General features: G+C 43.2%; 1 protein-coding gene across 9 annotated transcripts in view; it reads right to left on the bottom strand.

The window, feature by feature from the left end:
• The window catches only part of LOC147453207 (type 2 DNA topoisomerase 6 subunit B-like), a 47,197-nt gene that overhangs the window by 11,789 nt on the left and 14,176 nt on the right, over nucleotides 1–21,232 (bottom strand). For 5 of the 9 annotated variants that reach the window (XM_086518672.1, XM_086518673.1, XM_086518675.1 and 2 more), the window contains one exon: nucleotides 4–127. The exons of the other annotated variants lie outside the window; for them this stretch is intronic. In XM_086518672.1, coding sequence (XP_086374798.1) covers nucleotides 4–127 — 124 coding nt within the window. The remainder of the gene's footprint in view (nucleotides 1–3; nucleotides 128–21,232) is intronic. 9 annotated transcript variants of the gene reach the window in all.

Below are 21,232 nucleotides of genomic sequence, written 5' to 3'. Positions count from 1 at the left end.
CACAAAAAAGAGCTCTAGGTTGTATCCAATCGAGAAGTACATTGTGGAAGAGACAGTGTACGTAAATAGAGTCATGTTTAGGAGCAACTTTGATGAGAGACCTTCGTCCGCAAGGGCTTGTAATAACCTGCAAATCACCAAGGATTACAATTCAAGAAAATTCCTGATGAGAGAGTTTTTGCCTCTTCCCCTAGTGTAGCTACGAACCTTCCCCCGGCTGGAAGAAGAGCTAGGAGTTAAAAAAGATGTAAAAGAGTTGGGAGAAGTAAGAGAATTGGGTCTTTTCAGAGCAGGGAAATCATCCTCATCAATCATAGTTGACACGTACGGTCACGTACGACGGGTACACGTACGAAGACGTGCGGTACTAATCGAACTAAAAAAAATTAGACGTACGGTGACGTAACGTAAGATGCAAAAAAAATCATGCATCTTACACATGATAGATCATATGAGTCATGACATTGACCTTAGTACTTAGTACCAGGGCTAGAAAAAAACATTTTTCCTAACCGATCAAAATAAGGAAATTCTCCCGGTTTTCAGGTCAAAATTTGAAGCTTTTGCCGGTAATTACACTAAAACTTGTGTAAATTTGCCGGTTTTCTTAAAGGCAAGCTCAAAATCTAACCGGGATTTTATAATTTCAGCCGGTTAAAATACACTAGACCCCCGTTTTTTTAGAGACACTGCTTAGTACTAAATACTTGTAACTTAAGTCTTACAAGTTAGAACATGAAAGATCTGTCCATGGACATTGGAAACGGCAATGTCCGAAGAAAGAAGAATCATGATCTCCAAAGTGATGGCGGCCATAGTAGATCCGCTACCCGAGCCTCGTCGCACATAGGTTATGGTTGTTTGAGCCAATGCAACCATTGGGCTCTTGTTCAAATGCAGTCGAGATGCAAAACATTCCCACACCAAAAATCGCCCCCGCAAAGCAAAAAATAAAAATAATAATAATAATAATAAAAATAAAAAAATAAAAAAAATACAAATTGGACGACTCATGTACGGAACGTACGAGTCGTACGGAACGTCCCGTACGTCAAACATGGACAACCCTGTCATCAATACATGGTTTAAGTAAGCTAGTGATGATCTTAACACCTTTGTAGTTAGCATAGGTAGTTAGGTAGATTTCTGGTTCATCAGATTTCAGCTCTTTCAAGATGTCCAGCATTAAACCACGAAAGGTGTTAAAGGCAATCTGAGCAATTACAATTTGTTTAGCTTGGTCCCCCAACCAAGAACAAATAAGTGAGAGGTGAAAATCCACCGGTTTTTCCGGGAAGAGTAGTTCAAGATGGTTGAGAATGAACCAAATGGCATGATCAAACCACATGATGTTGGATTCGCAAGAAGCTTTAGGGTCAAGAAACTTGCAGGCACATTTAACATAGGGCCGAAAAACATTCCAGATGGATTCAGTGTAGAAGTCACGGTTACTTTTAGCAAACTCCATGTTCCCTTTAGTACGGATGTAGAGGCCAGTATTGGAAGGGCATTTAGAATGGTCAATGAAATTGAAGTTGAAGGGTGCTTTGATGAGCTCTCCTTTGTCAAGAAATTGTCCACCTTTTAAGATTTTGAGTCTATAGTCTTTCCACAGTAGAGGCAAGGAGATTGGCAAGGTAAACCCACGTTTCACTCAGAATGAGTGCCAAGAAAGCTTTGTTGGGAAGAACCCAAAGCTGATGGTCTACACCAAAGGACTCGATTTCAATCTGTCTAATAGGTAAGAAAGGAAAAACCTTAGAGATTTTTGGCACCATTTCTAAGAGGTTGGAGTCATTGAGGGAACAAAGATTATTATGGAATTCTTTGACAGCTTCAAGAGCCGCACTATCCCTACAAAAAATACCACCTGTTTGTGGGATAGTCGGGGTGGCAAGTGTACAAACGAAGGACGGATTGAGGCCGCACAGCTTCCTTAAGAAATTAGACAGATCTGCCCCAGAGGAAGAGAATAGGGCAAGCTCTTGTTGGTATTGCAGAGAGAGAATGAGAAGTTGTGCAATGTACTAAGTGATCAAATTAACACCTTCCTTGGAGTCTTTGTCTAAGGTGGCCAAAACTTTAACCCAATCATTAAAAGACAGCATGTGTAGAATAGACATTTTCTTGTCTGAAGTAAGAGCCGAGTCATAAATTAGTTGAGAAGCATCCAGGCTGTTAATACATCTGAGAACTAGACATGTGGCTACAGAGAGAGGCTCAGAGGTCAATTCCAATCCTTGAGAGAGAGCAAGAGTCTGCAACATATCCAAAAAAGTAAAGTGAGGATATACTTACTTACAATAGTAAGTAATACAATCCTTTGCCTTTCTAGCAAGGAGGGGTCTGGTTCTAATTGCCAAGGCTTTTTTTGTTTACTGTTTTTTAGGTACAACTTAATTTGATCCAAAATCTTTGTACGATTCTCAGGGTTGTGTTTGACACTCATGCGAGCTGTCATTCTAAAGGGTTTGTGGTCCTGAAAGGAAATATAACAACATGAATAAGATCAGATTCAGTAAGTTGGGCTGCAAACTTAAACCGGCAAAGTCAAAGACTATAATAGCCATGAGCAGGAGACCAGAAAAATAGTCTAAGAAGGACCACCTAACACCAGTCAACCAGCCAGGGGATTATAGACTGTGGGTCAATCCTAGAACTAAGTTTCCAACATAGTTTCCAAAGCCAACATCCCGGTTTTCCCAGAGAGAAAAAACCTTATGTATAGGATGTGTGTGTAGCTATTTTACCATAAATAATGACATAATTGAACTTTTAAAGTCAAAAGACATCTGGCTTTGGAAGAAATGAAATGATAAGTACAAAAACAATTCAATCTTAGAATTATTTTAAATAATGTTTGTAAGAATGACGCCTCATTCCAGTTATACAAAGTAACGAAGAACTTCCCAAGCAGTAAGTGAAAGTGTAATCCACTGTAGGACAGCTTGCCAAAGCTAAAAAAACCCTTCCAAGATAAAATAGAGTCCTTACCTGCATCCATCCAAACAAAACAACAATTCAGTTAGCCTTGGATGTGTTTTACAGGTATCAATGGACCATACCAGTTGTTATCCGTGTCCATCTTACAAGCTTTTTAAAAAAACTTACCAAGCTAAGTCCATAGATTTTTAGAAAAAATGTTAATTATTATCCCCCATTTTTTAACCAAAAAACTAGAGTTTTTAAAGAATATCATTTTGATTAGAAGGCAATCACCCCTTCTAATCCAAGTGTTTAAATCCACCATCATTTTGAAGTCATTTAGTTTCTAAAAACTAGAAACTAAATCAAGTGTAATAAAAATGAGAAGTTTTTCTCCAGATTTTTCCAAGTTCTCAAACTTTAGTAAAAAAACCCGTCAGAAGCCCATTACGGTAGAATGATCTCTGAAAAAACCATTACCACTTAACCATCTTTTCTCTTTCACTGAAAAAAATATATACCCCATATGTCATGTTATTTACCATGTCTATACTTACCTTAGTACTCAAAGTTTATGAGAGGAGCACCATTAGCCCAAGTAAATATATCCAAACTGAATACAGTATAGTCCTTAGTGCGGCCATGGTAAAAACCGCCCAACATTTTTTTACAAAAACAAACTACAGCGCAGCTAGACAAAGAACAACACGGCTAGCCAACAATGTATGTATGTTTAGGCAATGCAGTGTATAGCTTAACCTAGTCCATTAGGTAGTAAGAATAACCAGATGGTGCAATCGGGCTCAAAACATTCCAAGAGCCAGAGCAAAGTAAGATAGAAAACTCCGACCCCTTAAGTAATTATATATGCCAAGCAAGATTACAAAATCTTATGTACTAACAAGTCATCGGTAAGCCCTTTACTGTATCAGATTACCTCCGAGAACTTTTTGTTAAGCAAGGTAACGCAGCGGCAATCCCAAGAGGAAAACCCATTGCTAAAGTAGAGTAGTCACATACTCACACCAATTGATGACAGAATTTTATCAAGCGGCCCAACAGTTGGTAATCCATACCCGACTGACAGAGAAAGATAGTTTTTACAACCAGTAGCAAAAACAGCGACAGTATTAGTTAATCCATGTAGTATGCTGACGCCCATTAGGCCACCACGGTATGCTTAGTTCCCCTCAACAAATAGAGTCAGTTTCAACAGAGCGGTAGAAAAGAGCCCTCATCAAAAAAGGCTAGAAAAACCTCATGCATTAAGCAACCAGTAAATATGAATAACACCTTTAACCTTTACAGTGCCCGCAACTTACCACAATCACCATGACATAGTATGACTAGCCATATATGCTTCCCACCAAGGAGTATCACAACAAGGTTTTAGAGTAAGAGCATCATGCTTAATATAAAACATCCTCTACAGCAGTTATATCAAAGTAAACAATGCTCCCCTTTTCTTTTTTCTTTTTTAAACCTGCAAGGAAATACACATGGGCAAGGAGGCCGACCTGTGTGTCAGTAGTAGTGAGCTCCATGCTTCAATGTCAAAACACAACGCAAATCTTTCTAGGCAAGGCAACAACCAAACAAAGCTAAGCGAGGGCCAAAGAAGCGCCCTCACCTCTTAATATAGAGGAGGGAGGCGGCCCGCCAGATCGTAGTAATGAGCAGAACCGCCATGAGTGTACCGACTCCATTACGCGACAGTGAAGCCGCCCATGGTTGCAGAGAGAAAGCCCCTGCGCCTTCACGGCAAGTATTGGTAATAGGGTAGTAAACTACTTAGGAAAAAACCTACTTGCAAGTATTAGAGACGGGCCTAGTCCCATGGTGTGGCGGTGAAGTTAAAAAGATAAGCCAGAAACTTCATTAAGTACCATAGTGTGTGTGTGTGTGTGTGTGTGTGTCGCGCGCGCGAATTGTGCTCCTCTTTGGCTGGCGCTATATTTTGACTTGCCTCTCAATGATCCTCAAACTCCATACCATTAGCCTTTGCTGATAAAGGTTATTTAACAAAAAACTTCTCTCAAACTATCATGCTCGTCAATGCAATGCCATCAAAAAGGTTAAGCTTGCTTCAGGGGAACGGACTAATACAAAAAACAAGAGCTTACTCATCCTTCACATAATCGCTTTCAAGGCATCTTTGTTGCACCACAAGCTCCATCTAATTCTATTTTACATGCGAGACGGAATTAGCTTCATTATGTCACATCCATGATGTCTTCCACATTTCGCACTAGAAAGGGATTTTACTGAAGCTATAATTGAAGCAAAGTTTATCAAATCTTGAAGGCTAAAAATCTCCTGAATGGGATGACCTAACAGTTAAGTTTTTGGTTCGCCAAAGCAGTCATTGTTATTAATGATGGATCAGGCATAACAATGGATACTCTACCCAATTCAGGAAAAGAAGGGTCAAAGTGGCAGCAGAAAAGGGAATCAGATTGTTAGCGAAACGACGATGTGATGACAACTTGTCACACACCATCATTGTCACACACCGCCGTCCTCTACTTCGGTATTTCAAGAAGGAAAGAATGAACGCAGGAAAAGAAAGAAAAAGAGAGGCTCCCCCTTCGGGTCTGTTCAAGTTCTGGAGTCTCAAGTGAACTGCCAAGTGTGATCCCAATATTTATTTTGGCTATAGGTATTTATTTTACTTATTTGTCAAACTCTAGGTAGGGCAATTTGCTAAGGTGACTATATAAGTACACCTAGTCCCTTGTAATTGTTGGGTTAAAGGCCTAAATAACCCCTTTTTGTACATTTTTATACTTTGTTCAGGTTCATATTGAACCTGGACACATTTTTTAAAGGTCACTTATAATAAAAGTGGGAAAACCCAAAACTCACTTATTGAGTTTTCCCCAAAAACGTGAGCCCTCTCTCTCTCCCTCTTTGTTCTGCTAGCGCTTCCCTTCTGCAGCATAGTGCTTCCGCTTCAAGCCTCAAGGCCTGCACATCTTCGCGTGCTCTATCACTTGCACACACCGCCGCGCGCTCAACAACTGGTATCAGAGCCATATTAGGGTTTCCGAAGCTTTGCGCAGGTGGCTGGACAACAGGCGAAAGGCTTCTCTCGCGTCAAATTTCCGCTTTCATCGCGAAGCCCCTTGCTTCCGGTGTCACCTAGGGTGATTAGGGTTTCCAAAACAAGCTGAAATCAGGTCAAAACAAGTAAAAACCAGAAAATTACAGGTCAAAACAACAAAACGCAAGTGTTCTAAATCGATTCCCGTGAATGCCCCTTGCTTTTCCCACTCAAAACAGATCCATTTGATGCAAATTGATGCGTCAAAACAGTAAATTTACAGAAAATTCAGAATTGGACTGTTTTTATGTACACAAATTGAGGTTTATGTACGCCTTTTGTGGGTTTATGTAAGTACGCATTGGGGATACTTGTTAATTGCTGAAATTTTCAGCACATTGTATGCAACGTGCGGTACATTGTGATCACTGAAAATTTTCAGATTTTGTGTAGACACTTTCTGCTGCATTTTTATCCGTGCAAATGGCCTCTACTTCCTCGTCGTCTGATGCCAAGAGCTTGATGGAAATCAAGCGATTTGACGGTACAGGTTTCGACCTATGGCAGGACAAGATGCAGGGGATTTTGTTCCTCAAGGATTGTGAGAACGCCCTTTTGGCTGTAAAGCCTGAGGATATGCCGGATGAGGATTGGGCCAAGCTCAACAAGAGGGCAAAGGCCTATATCAAAATGGCTGTGACCGATGACATTCTGGTGGACATAAAGGGCTTGGACAGTGCACATGCAATTTGGCATAAGTTGAAGGCCACTTATGAGAATGCCACCCCTGTGAATCAGGTACATTTGATGCGCAAACTGGTGAACATGATGTTTGACGAAGCCAAGTCGGCTTCTGAACACTTAAGTGCTTTCACCAGTGTTATGAGTCAGCTGCAGGATACTGGGCTTCAACCTTTTGATGACAAGTTGAAAGCCATATTTTTGTTGATGACTTTGCCAGACTCTTGGGAAACGCTTGTGGTTTCTTTGAGTAATAGCCCCAACCTCACATATGATGGAGTGCGAGGCTCCATCTTAAATGAGGAAATTAGACGCAAGTCTAGTGGTGGGGAAGGTGGCAGTTCTGCTTACAATGCGAGAGGCAGAAGTCATAAGCAAAATACAGGTACCAAGACTCAAAACAGGAGCAAAAGCAAGTCTAGGGGGATAAGGACGTGACTTGTTACCAGTGTAGCAGAAAAGGCCATAAGAAGCCAAATTGCAGGTATTTCAAGACAGAGCAAGAAAGAAAGAAGGAATCACAGGAGAAGAAGAAGACAGAGGATAAGAAAGGAGAAAAATCAGCAGGTACCTCCTCCAAGGATTCGGAGACTGTCAATGTATTCTCTAGTGTGGTTATCACAGAGTTATCCGACACTGAGGAGATCTTGGTTGCAGCTTCATGCCCCTCAGATTTTGTTGTAGCAAATGCAGAAGACATGCTTATCTCACGTAGAGATGTCATTGATGCATTGCTAAGTGCAAATGATGGCCTTACACAGTCTTGGATAGTAGACTCGGGTGCCTCATTTCATGTGACTCCATCTGTGGAGTGTTTTGCTTCTTATCATGCAAGCAAGTATGGCAAGGTTTACCTTGGGGATAACCATGCTTGTGACATTGAAGGAATGGGCACTGTGCGCTTGGCATTAAACAATGGCCAAGAGTTTATGCTTAAAGATGTAAGGTATGACCCAGGCATCAAGAAGAGTCTATTGTCTGTTGGCCAGATGGATGCACAGGGTTATACAACCATTTTTTATGGGGGTTCATGGAAGTTGCTTAAGGGATCAATGCTCATTGCCAAGGGATGCAAGAGTGGTACATTGTACTATTTACATGGCAAAGCTTTGCCTGGCAAGTTTCTTGCAGTGGCCGAAGTTGCTTCTCATTTGGAGTTGTGGCACAAAAGACTTGGCCATATGAGCCAGAAGGGACTTGATGTGCTCTCCTCTTTGAAGAGGGTTGATGTAAAGGGCACCAAGTTAGATTTTTGTAATGACTGTTTGTATGGTAAACAAAAGAAGTCTTCTTATTATTCTGGTGTCTCGCGCAAAGCTAATGCTCTTGATTTAATTCACTCCGATGTATGTTCAATGCCTGTTAAGTCTTTTGGTGGTGCATTATACTTTGTTACATTCATTGATGATTGCACTAGGAAAGGCTGGGCATATTTGTTAAAGAATAAGAGTGAAACATTTAATGCATTTAAGAGGTTTCATGCTTTTGTGAGCACGCAAAAGGGTAGTAAGCTTAAATGTCTGAGATCTGACAATGGGGGGAGTACACGTCTGCTGAATTTCAGCGTTATTGCGAAGAATATGGGATTAAAAGGGAGTTGATAGTCCCTTATAATCCATCTTCTAATGGTGTGGCTGAGAGGTATAACCGTACTTTATGTGAGAGAGTGCGTTGCATGTTGTCCACGGCTAATCTCCCTCATGGGTTTTGGGGAGAGGCTTTGAAAACTGCAATTCATGTATGCAATCGCTCTCCTAACAGTACGCTGAAAAATGACATTCCAGAAGAGGTTTGGTCTGGCAAACCTGCCTCTTATGATCATTTGAGAGTGTTTGGCTGCGAGGCTTTTGTCCATGTTCGTAATGACTTGAGGACAAAGCTAGATGCCAAGTCCATCCAAGGACTCTTCCTAGGTTATGGGGAAGAGGGTGAAATGGGCTACAGGATATGGTTGCCTCAGTTTAAGAGGGTTGTATGCAGTCAAGATGTAGTGTTCAATGAGGCTAAATTGCTGAAAAATGCTACATCTTATGAAATTAACAAGAAATCGATCAAATTTCAACCTCTCTTGCCACCTATTGATGTTGAAAAAGAGCCTCAGGATGCATTTCCGCAAGCTGAAATTGATAATCAACCGGTTAACCTTGAGCCAGAAGAGGTAGGACATGATTTAGATGCTCCAAATGAGGATGGACAGCCACCTGTCATGGCTGAAAATGATTTTCAGCAGCATGAGCATGCTGAAAATGAGTTGCCTCCTGATGTAGAACCTGTGCCTGAGAATGTAGATCATTGGGTACGCAGGTCTACTCGTGTCAGAAGGTTGATACAGCGCTTTGAGCCCTCTTTGCATCATGTTATGTTGACAGATGAGGGAGAGCCTCTTTCGTATAAAGAGGCAAAGACATGTGAGTCAAGCAGTAAGTGGGAGCTTGCAATGCAAGAGGAAATGAAATCCTTGTATGCAAATGATACTTGGAATCTTGTGCCATTGCCTAAAGGAAGAAAGGCTCTTCCTAACAAATGGGTTTACAAGGTCAAATGTGTTGATGGAAAGCCCAAGTATAAAGCAAGGTTAGTTGCCAAAGGGTATGCACAGAAAGAGGGGATTGACTTTCAAGAGATCTTTTCTCCTGTTGTAAAGCTTACGACATTGCGTGTCCTTTTTGCTCTCGCTGCAGTGCTTGACTTAGAATTGAATCAAATGGATGTAAAAACAGCTTTTCTTCATGGTGACATTGATGAAGATATCTACATGAAGCAACCTGAGGGTTTTGTAGTTCCTGATAGAAAGGAACTTGTATGCAAACTAAGAAGGACACTATGGTTTGAGGCAGTCATCACGTCAGTGGTACAAAAAGTTTGATACTTTTATGCTGTCTCAAGGCTTTAAACGCAGCCATTCGGACCATTGTTTGTATACAAAGAAGGATAATGATGGAAGTCCTATAATCCTTGTGCTATATGTAGATGATATGTTGATTGCTGGGAAGCATAAGTCTACCATTGATGCTCTTAAACGTCAGCTGAATTCAGCTTTTGCAATGAAGGATTTAGGTGATGCTGAGCACATCTTGGGCATGAGAATGAAGAGAGATAGAAAGCTGAAATTGCTCTTCTTATCTCAAGAAAAGTACATTGCTAAAGTACTTGATAGGTTTAACATGGCTGAAGCTAAGTCACTTGGAGTACCTTTACCTCCATACACAAAACTTAGCAAAGCCGATTGCCCAAAGGATGACGTGGCAGTGAATGCTATGAAGGGAATCCCTTATGCATCAGCTTGTGGTTCTCTTATGTATGCTATGATTGCCACTTGTCCTGACATTGCCCATGCGGTGGGAGTTGTTAGTAGATACATGTCTAATCTCGGCAAAGCACATTGGGAAGCTGTGAAATGCATTCTGAGATACTTGTCAGGTACACAATCTAGGTGTATATGCTATGGCAAAAGTGACCTGAAGTTGCAGGGCTATTGTGATGCAGATATGGCAGGTGACTTGGATACCAGGAGGTCCACTAGTGGCTATGTGTTTGCTATTGCTGGTGGTGCTGTCTCTTGGTGTTCACGACTGCAGAAAATTGTGGCATTGAGTACTACTGAGGCTGAATATATTTCAGCCACTGAGGCTTCTAAAGAGGCCATATGGTTGGGCAAACTTGTCAAAGAGCTTGGTATGCCTGCTAGTACTCCTGTCTTGGGATGTGATAGCCAAAGTGCTGTCTATTTGGCCAAGAATGCCATGTTTCATGCACGGACAAAGCACATTGATGTGCGATACCACTTCATCCGACAGGTATTGGAGGATGGTCTAGTCACCTTGACTAAGATTCACACACAGGATAACCCTGCAGATGTTCTCACCAAGAGTCTTGCTAAGGCTCAACATGAGCATTGCATACAGCTGGTGGGAGTTGGTTAACTTAAAGGCGTCATTTATGCCTTTAAGTGGGAGGTTGTTGGGTTAAAGGCCTAAATAACCCCTTTTTGTACATTTTTATACTTTGTCCACGTTCATATTGAGCCTGGACACATTCTTTAAAGGTCACTTATAATAAAAGTGGAAAAACCCAAAACTCACTTATTGAGTTTTCCCCAAAAACGTGAGCCCTCTCTCTCTCTCCCTCTTTGTTCTGCTAGCGCTTCCCTTCTACAGCACAGTGCTTCCGCTTCAAGCCTCAAGGCCTGCACATCTTCGCGTGCTCTATCACTTGCACACACCGCCGCGCGCTCAACAGTAATGTGCAGCAAAAGTGAATGATGGTGTATGGCTCAGGATGAGTGAATAGTAAGTGCTCAAGGTTCCTTCTACTAACGGGAAGGAAGAGCCTTCCTTGACTTAATGAGAGAATGTGCAATGACTAAACACGAGAGTGGAATGCAAACTGTGAGTGAGAGTGCAAGAGAGTGGTAGAGAGAGAGAGAGAGAGAGAGAGAGAGAGAGAAGAAATGACACCAGATGGGGTCCCAAACCCCCCTCCAAGAACCCCCCTCTCTATTGCTAGAGAGGTATTTTCTTTAGATTGCACAAAGTCTGGTACAATGCTTCTAGATGTTGTGGTACTTAATGACAACTATGTCGACGATGACGACGATAATGGTATCGACGAGGACAACAACGTGGTCAAGGCTGAAATCTGAAAACGCTAGGTAATCTACTGTGGATCTGCTACTATGGCAGTACTGCGGGGCTGATCTGCAACCGCCGAGTCGAGCTAGGGCTGAAATGCGAAAACGCTGGCTGATCTGGGCTGAATCTGCCAAACGCTGGCTGAGGTCTGCCGAATCTGAAAACGCTAGGCTAATCTGGGTGTTGATGGGAAATCCGGCGAGGATCTACAACCGGATGGTGCGGGTCCTTGCGAGGCTAATGGCTGATCTGAAAACGCTGCTGTCCAAGGCTGAAAGCGTTGTTGCTGGTCTGCAAAAACGTTGGTCTTGCTGAAAACGCTGGGGTGAACTGCTTGAGAAACGCTGGGAGGGCCTCTGCACCTGATGCCTCTTCTCTCCTTCTGTCTCCTGCTTCTCTCTAGCGCCAAGGCTGTCCTTTTATATGTGTTGAGAACTGGGTCGAGCAGTTGCTCCCTTAGCCTCCACAATTGGGTACATTAAGTCACTTAATAAATTGACTTCATTTAAGAGGTAGTTCACATGCCTTGCAACTTTGGGTTCATGCGGTGGTAAATCATGCTCATGCTAGGTACTGGCTACTGATGCTAATGATCCGGGGTTGTGCAATCAAAGGGTATGCAGCTACTCTTAAGTGCATGGACATGCACGCCCTGCATACAAGCTCACAACGTTGCCAGAACACTCCCTAGGCTACCTAAACCCTAGAAGTAGGAACAGCTTGTCCACATGCACATAGGGTTAGATGTGCACGTGACACCCCCATTGTATAATCATCAATTCCTTGCCAAGGTTGATTGGTTCACTCCATTGATTTTGGCCGGATTATGGACTCGATGTGTTTCAAAGGTCATTGTCTAGAAAGTCTGGGGGTGATGTGTTCACAGTTCACAAATGGGGATTCGTGGACGTAGTGTGATCTACAGTTCAATTTTCTATGCGGCAGATGATGGTCAAGATGGCATTCTTCTAAGCTAAAGAGTTGAAGGTTGCACAACCGAGGTGTATATGGTAGTCAAACGCTTCTGGGGTGTCCATGGTAGCTTCTTCATCAACATGGTCTCACTATTTATGTCCAGATGAGCTGCAGAGAGGGTGTTGAAGTTATGGCATCTCAAGTGAACTGCCCAAAGTGATCCAAATATTTAATTTGACTTTAGGTATTTATATTACTTATTTACCAAACTCTGGGTAGGCAATTTGCTAAGGTGACTATATAAGTACACCTAGCCCCATTGTATAATCATCAATTCATTGCCAAGGTGGGTTGGTTCAACAATCTCTCTCTCTCTCTCTCTCTCTCTCTCTCTCTCTCTCTCTCTCTCTCTCTCTCTCTCTCTCTCTCTCTCTCTCTCTCTCTCATCGTGCGTGCGTGATCTCCAAGAAGAGGAGGAGGAAGAAGCAGCAGCAACAGGGGAGGAACGGGAGGTAGATGCAGAAGCGCTGAAGACAGGAGACGTAGCCGAAAGCATGGAGCTCCTGCGGTCTCAGCTCTCGAAAGTTAGGATTCCAGAGCCTTCCAACCGCATCTACAAACAGGAGTGCTGCATTTCCTTTGACACCCCACACACCATGGCCACATGAATGACACTGTGAACCTGCGAATTTCCAGAAGCGGCCTCTTTGTCAGGTCCTCACCTATACGCACCATGGGACCCAAACCAATACCGCAAACAACCCCCCCGAAACCGGACATCATGGAAGGGAATACGCCACCATGCTCATTACGAGACATATGGGGACTCATCTCCTCGATGCACACCACCATCGTGAAGTAGAGCGATGAAATCAAAGACCTAGCTCTAAAAAACCAAGAATTGGAACATAAGCTCCAAATGCAAGACCTACGAGTCCGTCACCAAGAGGAGAAGATGCAAGAGCTCCAGGGTGCTCTTGATAAGCACACAGCTACAATGCAAGACACGCTAGCCACACACGATGAAAAGATTGCGCAAATGAATATATCTGAAAATGTGGGCTCTTGGAAAGATGCATTGACAAACACACCAATGCCTCAGACTTCCTCAATGAACAGAGACATGTATGCTAATGAGGATGACAAAGAATACACCGAACAAGAGAAAAGAAAAATGAACATCGTAATACGGGGCATCCCCGAATCCGACAACGAGAAGGTCATTACCTTGAACACCGACATCACGGAAATGATCTCCGCTAACTTCGGAATGCATGATGTGGTGGTATATGGTGCACATCGAGTAGGCAAGAAGAAACCAGAAGCAAATCGGGCAATCCTATGCACACTTCTGGATGCCCGCAAGAGGGCTATTATCCTCGAAAACGCTCGCATCTACTTAAAGGATAGCGCACTATACATCAGTGAAGATAGAACGCCGAACCAACAAAAGACCAGACGTGAAGCATACGAAGCTCGCATGAACAAAAAAACAGCCCAAGCGAACACGAAAGGGGAAGCAAAAGAGGAAACAAAATGACAATGCGAGACCCATGGGTTCACGGATCTACAGGTGACAAGTTGGAATTGCAGAGGCTTCCCGTGGCATAAAGGAGAAGGATTAACGGAAGTCCTACCACAAGCCGATATTCTCTTTTTATTGGAAACATGGAACACGACGCATGTAGAATACCACACATTGAAGGATATGTCACACACTCCCTACGGATGCCATGTACAAAAATGAGGGGACAAGGAGTCGTCGCAGTGATATACCGAGAGGAACTCAGAAAAATGATCACAATTTGCAAGACAGATGCTCATAAACGGTACATATGGATCAAGTTTGACACAAAACCTAAACCTATGTTCATTGCCGGGTGCTACATCCCCCATAGAGAGTCACCATTCTATGGTGCCTTCAATGTAGAGAAGAATTACCCTTTCGAGGATCTGTATGCCGATATCCATGCCTATGCGCAAGAAGGGATGATTATGCTTATTGGGGACATGAATGCTCGCATAGCACATGTGAAAATGCAAATGGTGGATCTCATGACACCTCCAATGCTTGAACATAATGAGATACTAGATCCCACATGGGAGAGATGTTCGAAAGATCTCATTACAAACCCGCAAGGTATTGCATTGCTCAGTATGATGACATCCTTACAACTAATCGCCGTCAATGGAACAAGTAAGTTTGAAAAATCGGGAGAATGCACATGCTACACGGCCAACAAAGGCATGTGTTATTGATTATGTATTGATTGCCTATGAGGCATCCCATATTGTAAGTAATTTTACAATTGGGAAGAGATCACCCAATTCGGACCACACCCCAATCCATGTATGGCTACAAGTTCCCACTCAAAAAGCACAAAAACAGTCCCATGCCCGATCATGGACATACAAAATGCAAGTGGACAAGAAAAGAATGTATGCAGAACATCTAGACAATGCACTTGCTCATGTACCCATGCCATCACACATTGAACAAACATGGCCAATTTTCAAACAAGCTCTATGTGACGCTGTGGAACAAACAATGGGAAAAACGCATCGGCGAGGAAATCATGTTAAAGGGCTACCGCATAACCCATGGTTTGATGAAGAGTGCAAGTATGTCAAAAAACAATTGCAGGCACTGTCAACGACGAACACGGAATGGGAAACTCTATCAAAAGACTACACAAATCTCAAGAGGCGGAAAAGAAGAAACTATGAGCTACGCACGGAGACACAAGACATAGCCAACTTCAAGAAAAATCCCAAAAAGGAATGGCTGAAAATAAAAGGACGGAGACATGACATTATGGGGGACATAAGCTCAAATGACATGTACATGTATGTGGAACAACTATATGTGCATAATAATGCGGAAGAAATGCCACACATGCAAACCGATCTCCATGCCCAAGACCACTTTGATTCCGAAACGGTTAAAAAAGGCATACAGAAACTTGCAAATGGGAAAGCTCCGGACATACTACACTTGAACTCAGAAATGCTTAAATAGTCAGGTATGAGAGCCAGAGAGTGGATCCATAGAATGCTAAACCAAGCCATTGTTCAAGGGCTACCCGAGGATTGGCAAAAGAACTGGATCGAAGCACTCTACAAAAAAGGGGATGTAAATCCCCAGCCTACCAACTACCGTACCATTATGGTAGGATCTTGCCAAAGCTTTTGGGAAGCATCTTAGAACAAAGCATAAGCACATGGGCAGAGACAAATGGAAAACGAGCAAAAGAACAAGCAGGTTTTCGACCAAAACATAGCACCATTGATCACCTTGTTTCACTCAGGGTATTAATGGAAGAGAGTTGGCTAAGGGGAAAAACATTATACTGTTGCTTTGTAGATTTCACTAAAGCCTTTGACACGGTCCCGAGAATGGGTATATGGAAAAGGATGGAATGCATAAAAGTACCGATGTATCTCAGGAGTGCAGTAGCATGTCTCTATGACAGAGTCATATGTCAACTAAAAACGCACGAAGGACTGTCCAAAGCTTTCTCGAGCAACATGGGGGTCAAACAAGGATTCCCTCTCTCCACTACTCTTTTTGGATTGTGCATTGATCAAATAGAAAGCTTCCTCCCTCAACTAGAAGGGGATGAAACAGCCATCGGGATGCTTACACTTCTCATGCTCATCTAGGCAGACGATGTGGCTCTTTTCGCCCATGACATTACAGCTCTACAGAAATTGGTCGATGCGTTACATGCTTTTTGTGAAAATGTGGGTCTATCGATCAATGTAGACAAAACAAAGTTCATGATTGTAAAGACTCGTAAGATGGATATCCACACCCCCCTCATGTATCAAGGGAAACAAATTGAGAAAGTCGACAGTTTCAAGTACTTGGGGATTGACATCCCGTGCAAACTATGCTTGGGGACAATGCGCACATAATAGAATTGACATCGGCCATGCCAAGTACTATCAATTTGAAAACATGTGCACACAAAGGAGCATAAAAAGATGGGAGATAAAAGCGACCATTTTTGAGACATGCGTAGTGCAAGCCATCCTCTACGGAGTGGAAATCTGGGGAGCAAGCATTTCAGCCCACACATGGAATGAAATTGAAAAAATTCAGAAAAAGTTTCTATGTCGACACATCGGGGTTAAAAAGACGACACCATACTCCGTGCTACTCTTGGAGACAGGCAAGAGACCACTAGAAATGAAAACATTGCAACAAATGTACACGTATATCATGAAGGTCAAAGCGATGCCTACTACTCGAATCCCCTGCATTGCATGGGAAACGGGATGTGCGCCGCAAAAGACAAAAAAAAGCAAATTTCTGTCATCGAGCCTCATACAGGACATTAAGAAATGGTTCGCTAAATGGAATGTAGAGACATATGTGGACATGCTTATTGAGGAGGGCAAGGAGGGAGAACACATGCTGAATTTTGAAATTGCATTACTAAATAGCCTCCACACCAAGTGGAAGACAACGCAACACCGCTCGAAATTTGAATACTATTGCAAGCATGTCAACACAAAGTATTGGGAAGGCTATAGCACAAACCCAATGGAAGCCCAGGCCCACATACGAACACCCATGCCCCACATGGCACAAAGAGCCATCTCTTTGATGCGCACAAGGTCACATATGCTCAAAATAGAAACAAAGGGCAGGCTGAAAATTGATGCTTCTAAACGGATATGCACATCATGTACAATGCAAGCTCCCGAAGATGAAGCACATGTGACATTGGAATGCCCAGAATACGCTCACATCCGGGCTAATTTTCAACCACTTCTAAGCGGTTGCTCTACCTTTGCGAACCTATTATCCAAGACAGACCCCTCCCCTACAACTCTCGGAACATACCTCACCCGCATACTTGAGCATCAAAAGACACTCATAGGAACACAAAAAGAGAATAACACACACCACACCATACACCCCCGTGAGGGGAGACTATGTATCACTTTGAGGTCCCATGGGTCATTTCTGGCCCCCCGCGGACGTTAATACCAAATCAAATCAAATCTCTCTCTCTCTCTCTCTCTCTCTCTCTCTCTCTCTCTCTCTCTCTCTCTCTCTCTCTCTCTCTCCCCATCGCTCTACACTTCCACATCGTTGACTTTGACAGGATCCTCACTGTTTGCACTTCTCGCGATAAATCAGATAGAGATCATATTTCTCTTGTTGTGCTTATGACATAGTATGAAGAGGCGTTCCACCACTCCTAGGAACCTATTGTAACAGACTTGGACACCCCAAGTCGGGAATCTGGCACGACACACGCGAAATCACTTAGAGTCACTTCACAAAACTTTATCACACTTTAATAGAGATGACACAGCCCGGCATAGTTCCATGCCCAGAGGTATGGGCCCCAAAGTTTGGCGCCTCTTTCGGTTGAGTAAAGTACAAAGTCCGAGGGTCCTCTCTGCTCAGTGCTCTCCCTGGCAATTCTCGCAAAAGAGAGGCCCTGGTTACAAATTTCTAGGCTCTAGGCCTCTAAAAGCAATACATGAAAAGCTTCAATTCTCAAAAGCTTTTGGTCCAAAAACTGGCGCTGCAAACTCAGCCAGCCCAAATCGCGGATTTTCGTACAGCCTCCCACGTCAACCAACGAGCGCGTTTTGCAATGTCCGTACTTCACGCGATTTGGGTTATTTTAATAACTATAGGGTCCCTTGGGGCACTGTCGGAAAGGATCCATAAGTTGGGATCATTTTTATCTACTAGGGATATGCCACGTCGTCACTTTGTGACACACCCCCCTCTTGAAAGAATTGTAATTGTCCTCGATTACGCCTGCAAAATCAAACATAAGCCAAAAACTAATTCAGTAGACACGGACTCTTAAGTACCGACGTACTAGACAACCCAAATCCAGCACTTGCACAAAGACGACAATCACTAAACACCCACATCACATTCATTCAAATCACATAAAATCCATCGAGATCTCGGACCATGATCTCTCGGCAACGTCTTTAGCAATCAAATCTAAATCCACACCGAATCTCACTTGATGTCAGAATCTCAAGACCGAAATGCTTTCATCTTTCAAACCTGCACTCAAACACAGTCACATGAGAGAGCACAGATAAATCAGATTCATTTTCAACAACTCCCATTTCAAAGCACTTCATTTATAAAATCATGCAGCAAAATTCTATCAGCTCATCAGTATCCCTGAAATCCAAAGGAAAATCAGTGACTTTATTCCATCTGGGTAACCTGTGGCAAAGGAGCGGAGTAACTCCCCTATCGTGAAGTCCCATCTGAACTAGATTCAACACTGCTGATCTGCGAGATCTATCGAAATAGTGGAAGTTAGACCGAAAGCCTCTAGGGTAAAGTTCCAATATCTGAGGAGTATCTGCTAGGTCCTCCTCCATCATCCACTTCGCATCCAATGCCGAATAGTTCTTGAATTTTACTAAGAACCACCGTAAGACTTTAACTTTCGCTTTCCTTTCCTTGTGAGCTAGTATCTGTTCGGGAACAAGTATCTCCTGGCTCTCTTCTACTTCAGGTTGCTCCTCAAGCTCCCTGTCGATTGGCATCTCACCTGGATCTGGGGAATTCTCTGATCTACCGGCTCATTCCCTTTTCCTGTCTTTCCTTGTGTCCCGGGACGACTTGGGGGTAGCTAGCCTCCCCTGTCGGCTCGTCGGCCTCAATCATCGGAACCTTGAAACGCACTATCAGCTGATCCCTTTTCTTCTCCGGAATCCTCTGATGAACTTGCATTTGGTTCCCTTAGTTCGTCGGAACCATTGTCTGGTTCTCCAGACTCCTGTAATGAGCTGTCATCCAGTTCCCTTGATTCATTCTCTTCACTGGTAGACTCTTGCCTTGTTGAGGTGGATACTATCTTGTCCGTTGGATAAGTCAATGAGCCAGCATGCATTCGAAATCGTTGCTTAGCATGTCCCATAGGTCTCTGAATAGAGTCAATGAGCCAGCATGCATTCCCCAAATCGTTGCTTAGCATGTCCCATAAGTCTCTGAATAGAGTCAGACTTCTGGTTTAGACAATAATCTCGAATCTCTCTTGGTAATCCAAAGCAAAACCGCTCAATCTGGTTTCTCAAAGTAATCTTCCAAAACAAAGATACTGGTATATAAGTATCCCAAAACCTATGGTAGTAGTCATCCAATGTATCTTTCTTAGTCATTCTCATGTGATGCCAAGCCGTGATGACATCTCTTTCATATTCATCTGATATCCAAGTTGACGTGAAAATTTTCTTGAATTTTAACCACGTCGCAGGTACTTCTCTACGTAACAACAAAGTAGACCACCATGTCTGTGCGGTTCCTTTCAAGTGAGATGTCGCCCTTCGCACCACCTTGGAGTGTTCTGTGAACCTAGCTCCACAGAAGGAGACGCCAAACTGTTGTACAAACTCAAGGGCTCGATGGGTGTCCTAGTAGCCTTGAAACGTCTCAAGCTGACAATCTGACCCCCTTTCTTGAACTCCTTGGTCTTCTTGCTCATCTGGTCACTCTCCCCTGAACTGCTAGATGGCCTTCCATGCCTTCTAGAATTTCTCAAAAATCTGCTTTTTCTCCGCTTCTCCTGCCTTTTCTCATCCTCTCTTTAACTAGAGGACGACGAACTGTCGAAACTCTCTGAAGACGAAGAAATATATGTCACGTGCACATCTAACCCTATGTGTACGTGGACAAGCTACTTCATGATGGGTTCAGTTCAGTTAGCTTAGGAAGTGTTCTGGCACTTTTGTGAGTCTGTTCGCAAACCGTGAATGCCCAGACACTTATAATAGATGCATTTCCTATGGTTGCACACAACATGATCATCAGATTTCCATCAGAACCCATCAGGAGCATTTTTACAGTGCATAGACCTATTTTCCCTATTTTAGCCAATTTTCACTTATTATTTTTAAGTGACTTTTGTTGGGAACTAGATAGGGCAAATTTACTAAGTTTGTCTATATAGAAACCTAGCGCTAGCACATTCTGGTAGAACAAGCAGCAGGAACATTGTGTTCAACGGGCACCTTCTCAGCAGAACCCCCCGGGGCTGGAGACCTAGCGTTTTCAACCAAGACAAAGCCAGCGTTTTTCAGCATTGCAGATCCTCCAACATTTTGCATTGCAGATCTCCTGGCGACAGCAGACCAAGCAGAAGCCTTAGCGTTTTTGTAGCAAATTTTCCACAGCAAGACCAGATCAGCCCTAGCATTTTTGGAGCTGCAGGCACCCTAGCGTTTTGCAGTTTCTCCGCAATGGAATCAACAGTAGCACCAGCGTTTTTTATTTTCAGCAGTCAGACATTGCAGTAGAACCCCCGAACCTCGCAGATCTCACCTTTCCGCAACAGATCCTCGCCGCACGGTCAGATCCCACGTAGTTTGCAGATTCAGCCCGGAAAACGCAGATTTCAGCATCTGCATTTTCAGCGCGTCGTCGTTGCATCGTCGTCATCACCGACATAGAGTCTGAATTCAGCAGATAAAGATTTGCAGATTTCAGCCATTAGCATTTTCAGATTTCAGCCCATCTCGTCGTCGTCGACATCGCCGGTAAGTCCAAAGCATTGTAGAGATTGTGCAATCAATAGTAGACCGCTCTCGCCATAGAGAGTGGGGCCTTCGGAGGAGGGTTTGACAACTTTCTGGTGTCGTATTCTTCTCTCTCTATCTCTCAGTTTCATACACCTTCATTCACATTGTTCACCACTTTGTTTGTGTCCATTGTACTCTCTCACTAAAGGAACGGAAGGCTCTCCCTTCCGTAAGTAAAAGGAACCCTTGAGCACAGTTCGGAGCACTCATCTTGAGCAAAGTTCAACATTCACTTCCGCTCCACCTTACATTGGTATCAGAGCTTTGGCAGTGTTCTGTATCACTCAAGGAAAGAACCACAAGAACCACAGAATTTGTTTGCTTGTTGCGGTCGCACATAACCCAAGTTCGCTTGGGTGTGTCGATTCCTAATCGTGTTTTTGAAGAGTGACAGGAATCC

Source organism: Adiantum capillus-veneris, chromosome 8 (assembly GCF_014529385.1).
Source record: "Adiantum capillus-veneris isolate H3 chromosome 8, ASM1452938v2, whole genome shotgun sequence".
NCBI lineage: Eukaryota > Viridiplantae > Streptophyta > Polypodiopsida > Polypodiales > Pteridaceae > Adiantum > Adiantum capillus-veneris.
The sequence above is the reverse complement of the archived record's forward strand: the minus strand, read 5'-3'. Positions and strand labels throughout refer to the sequence as shown.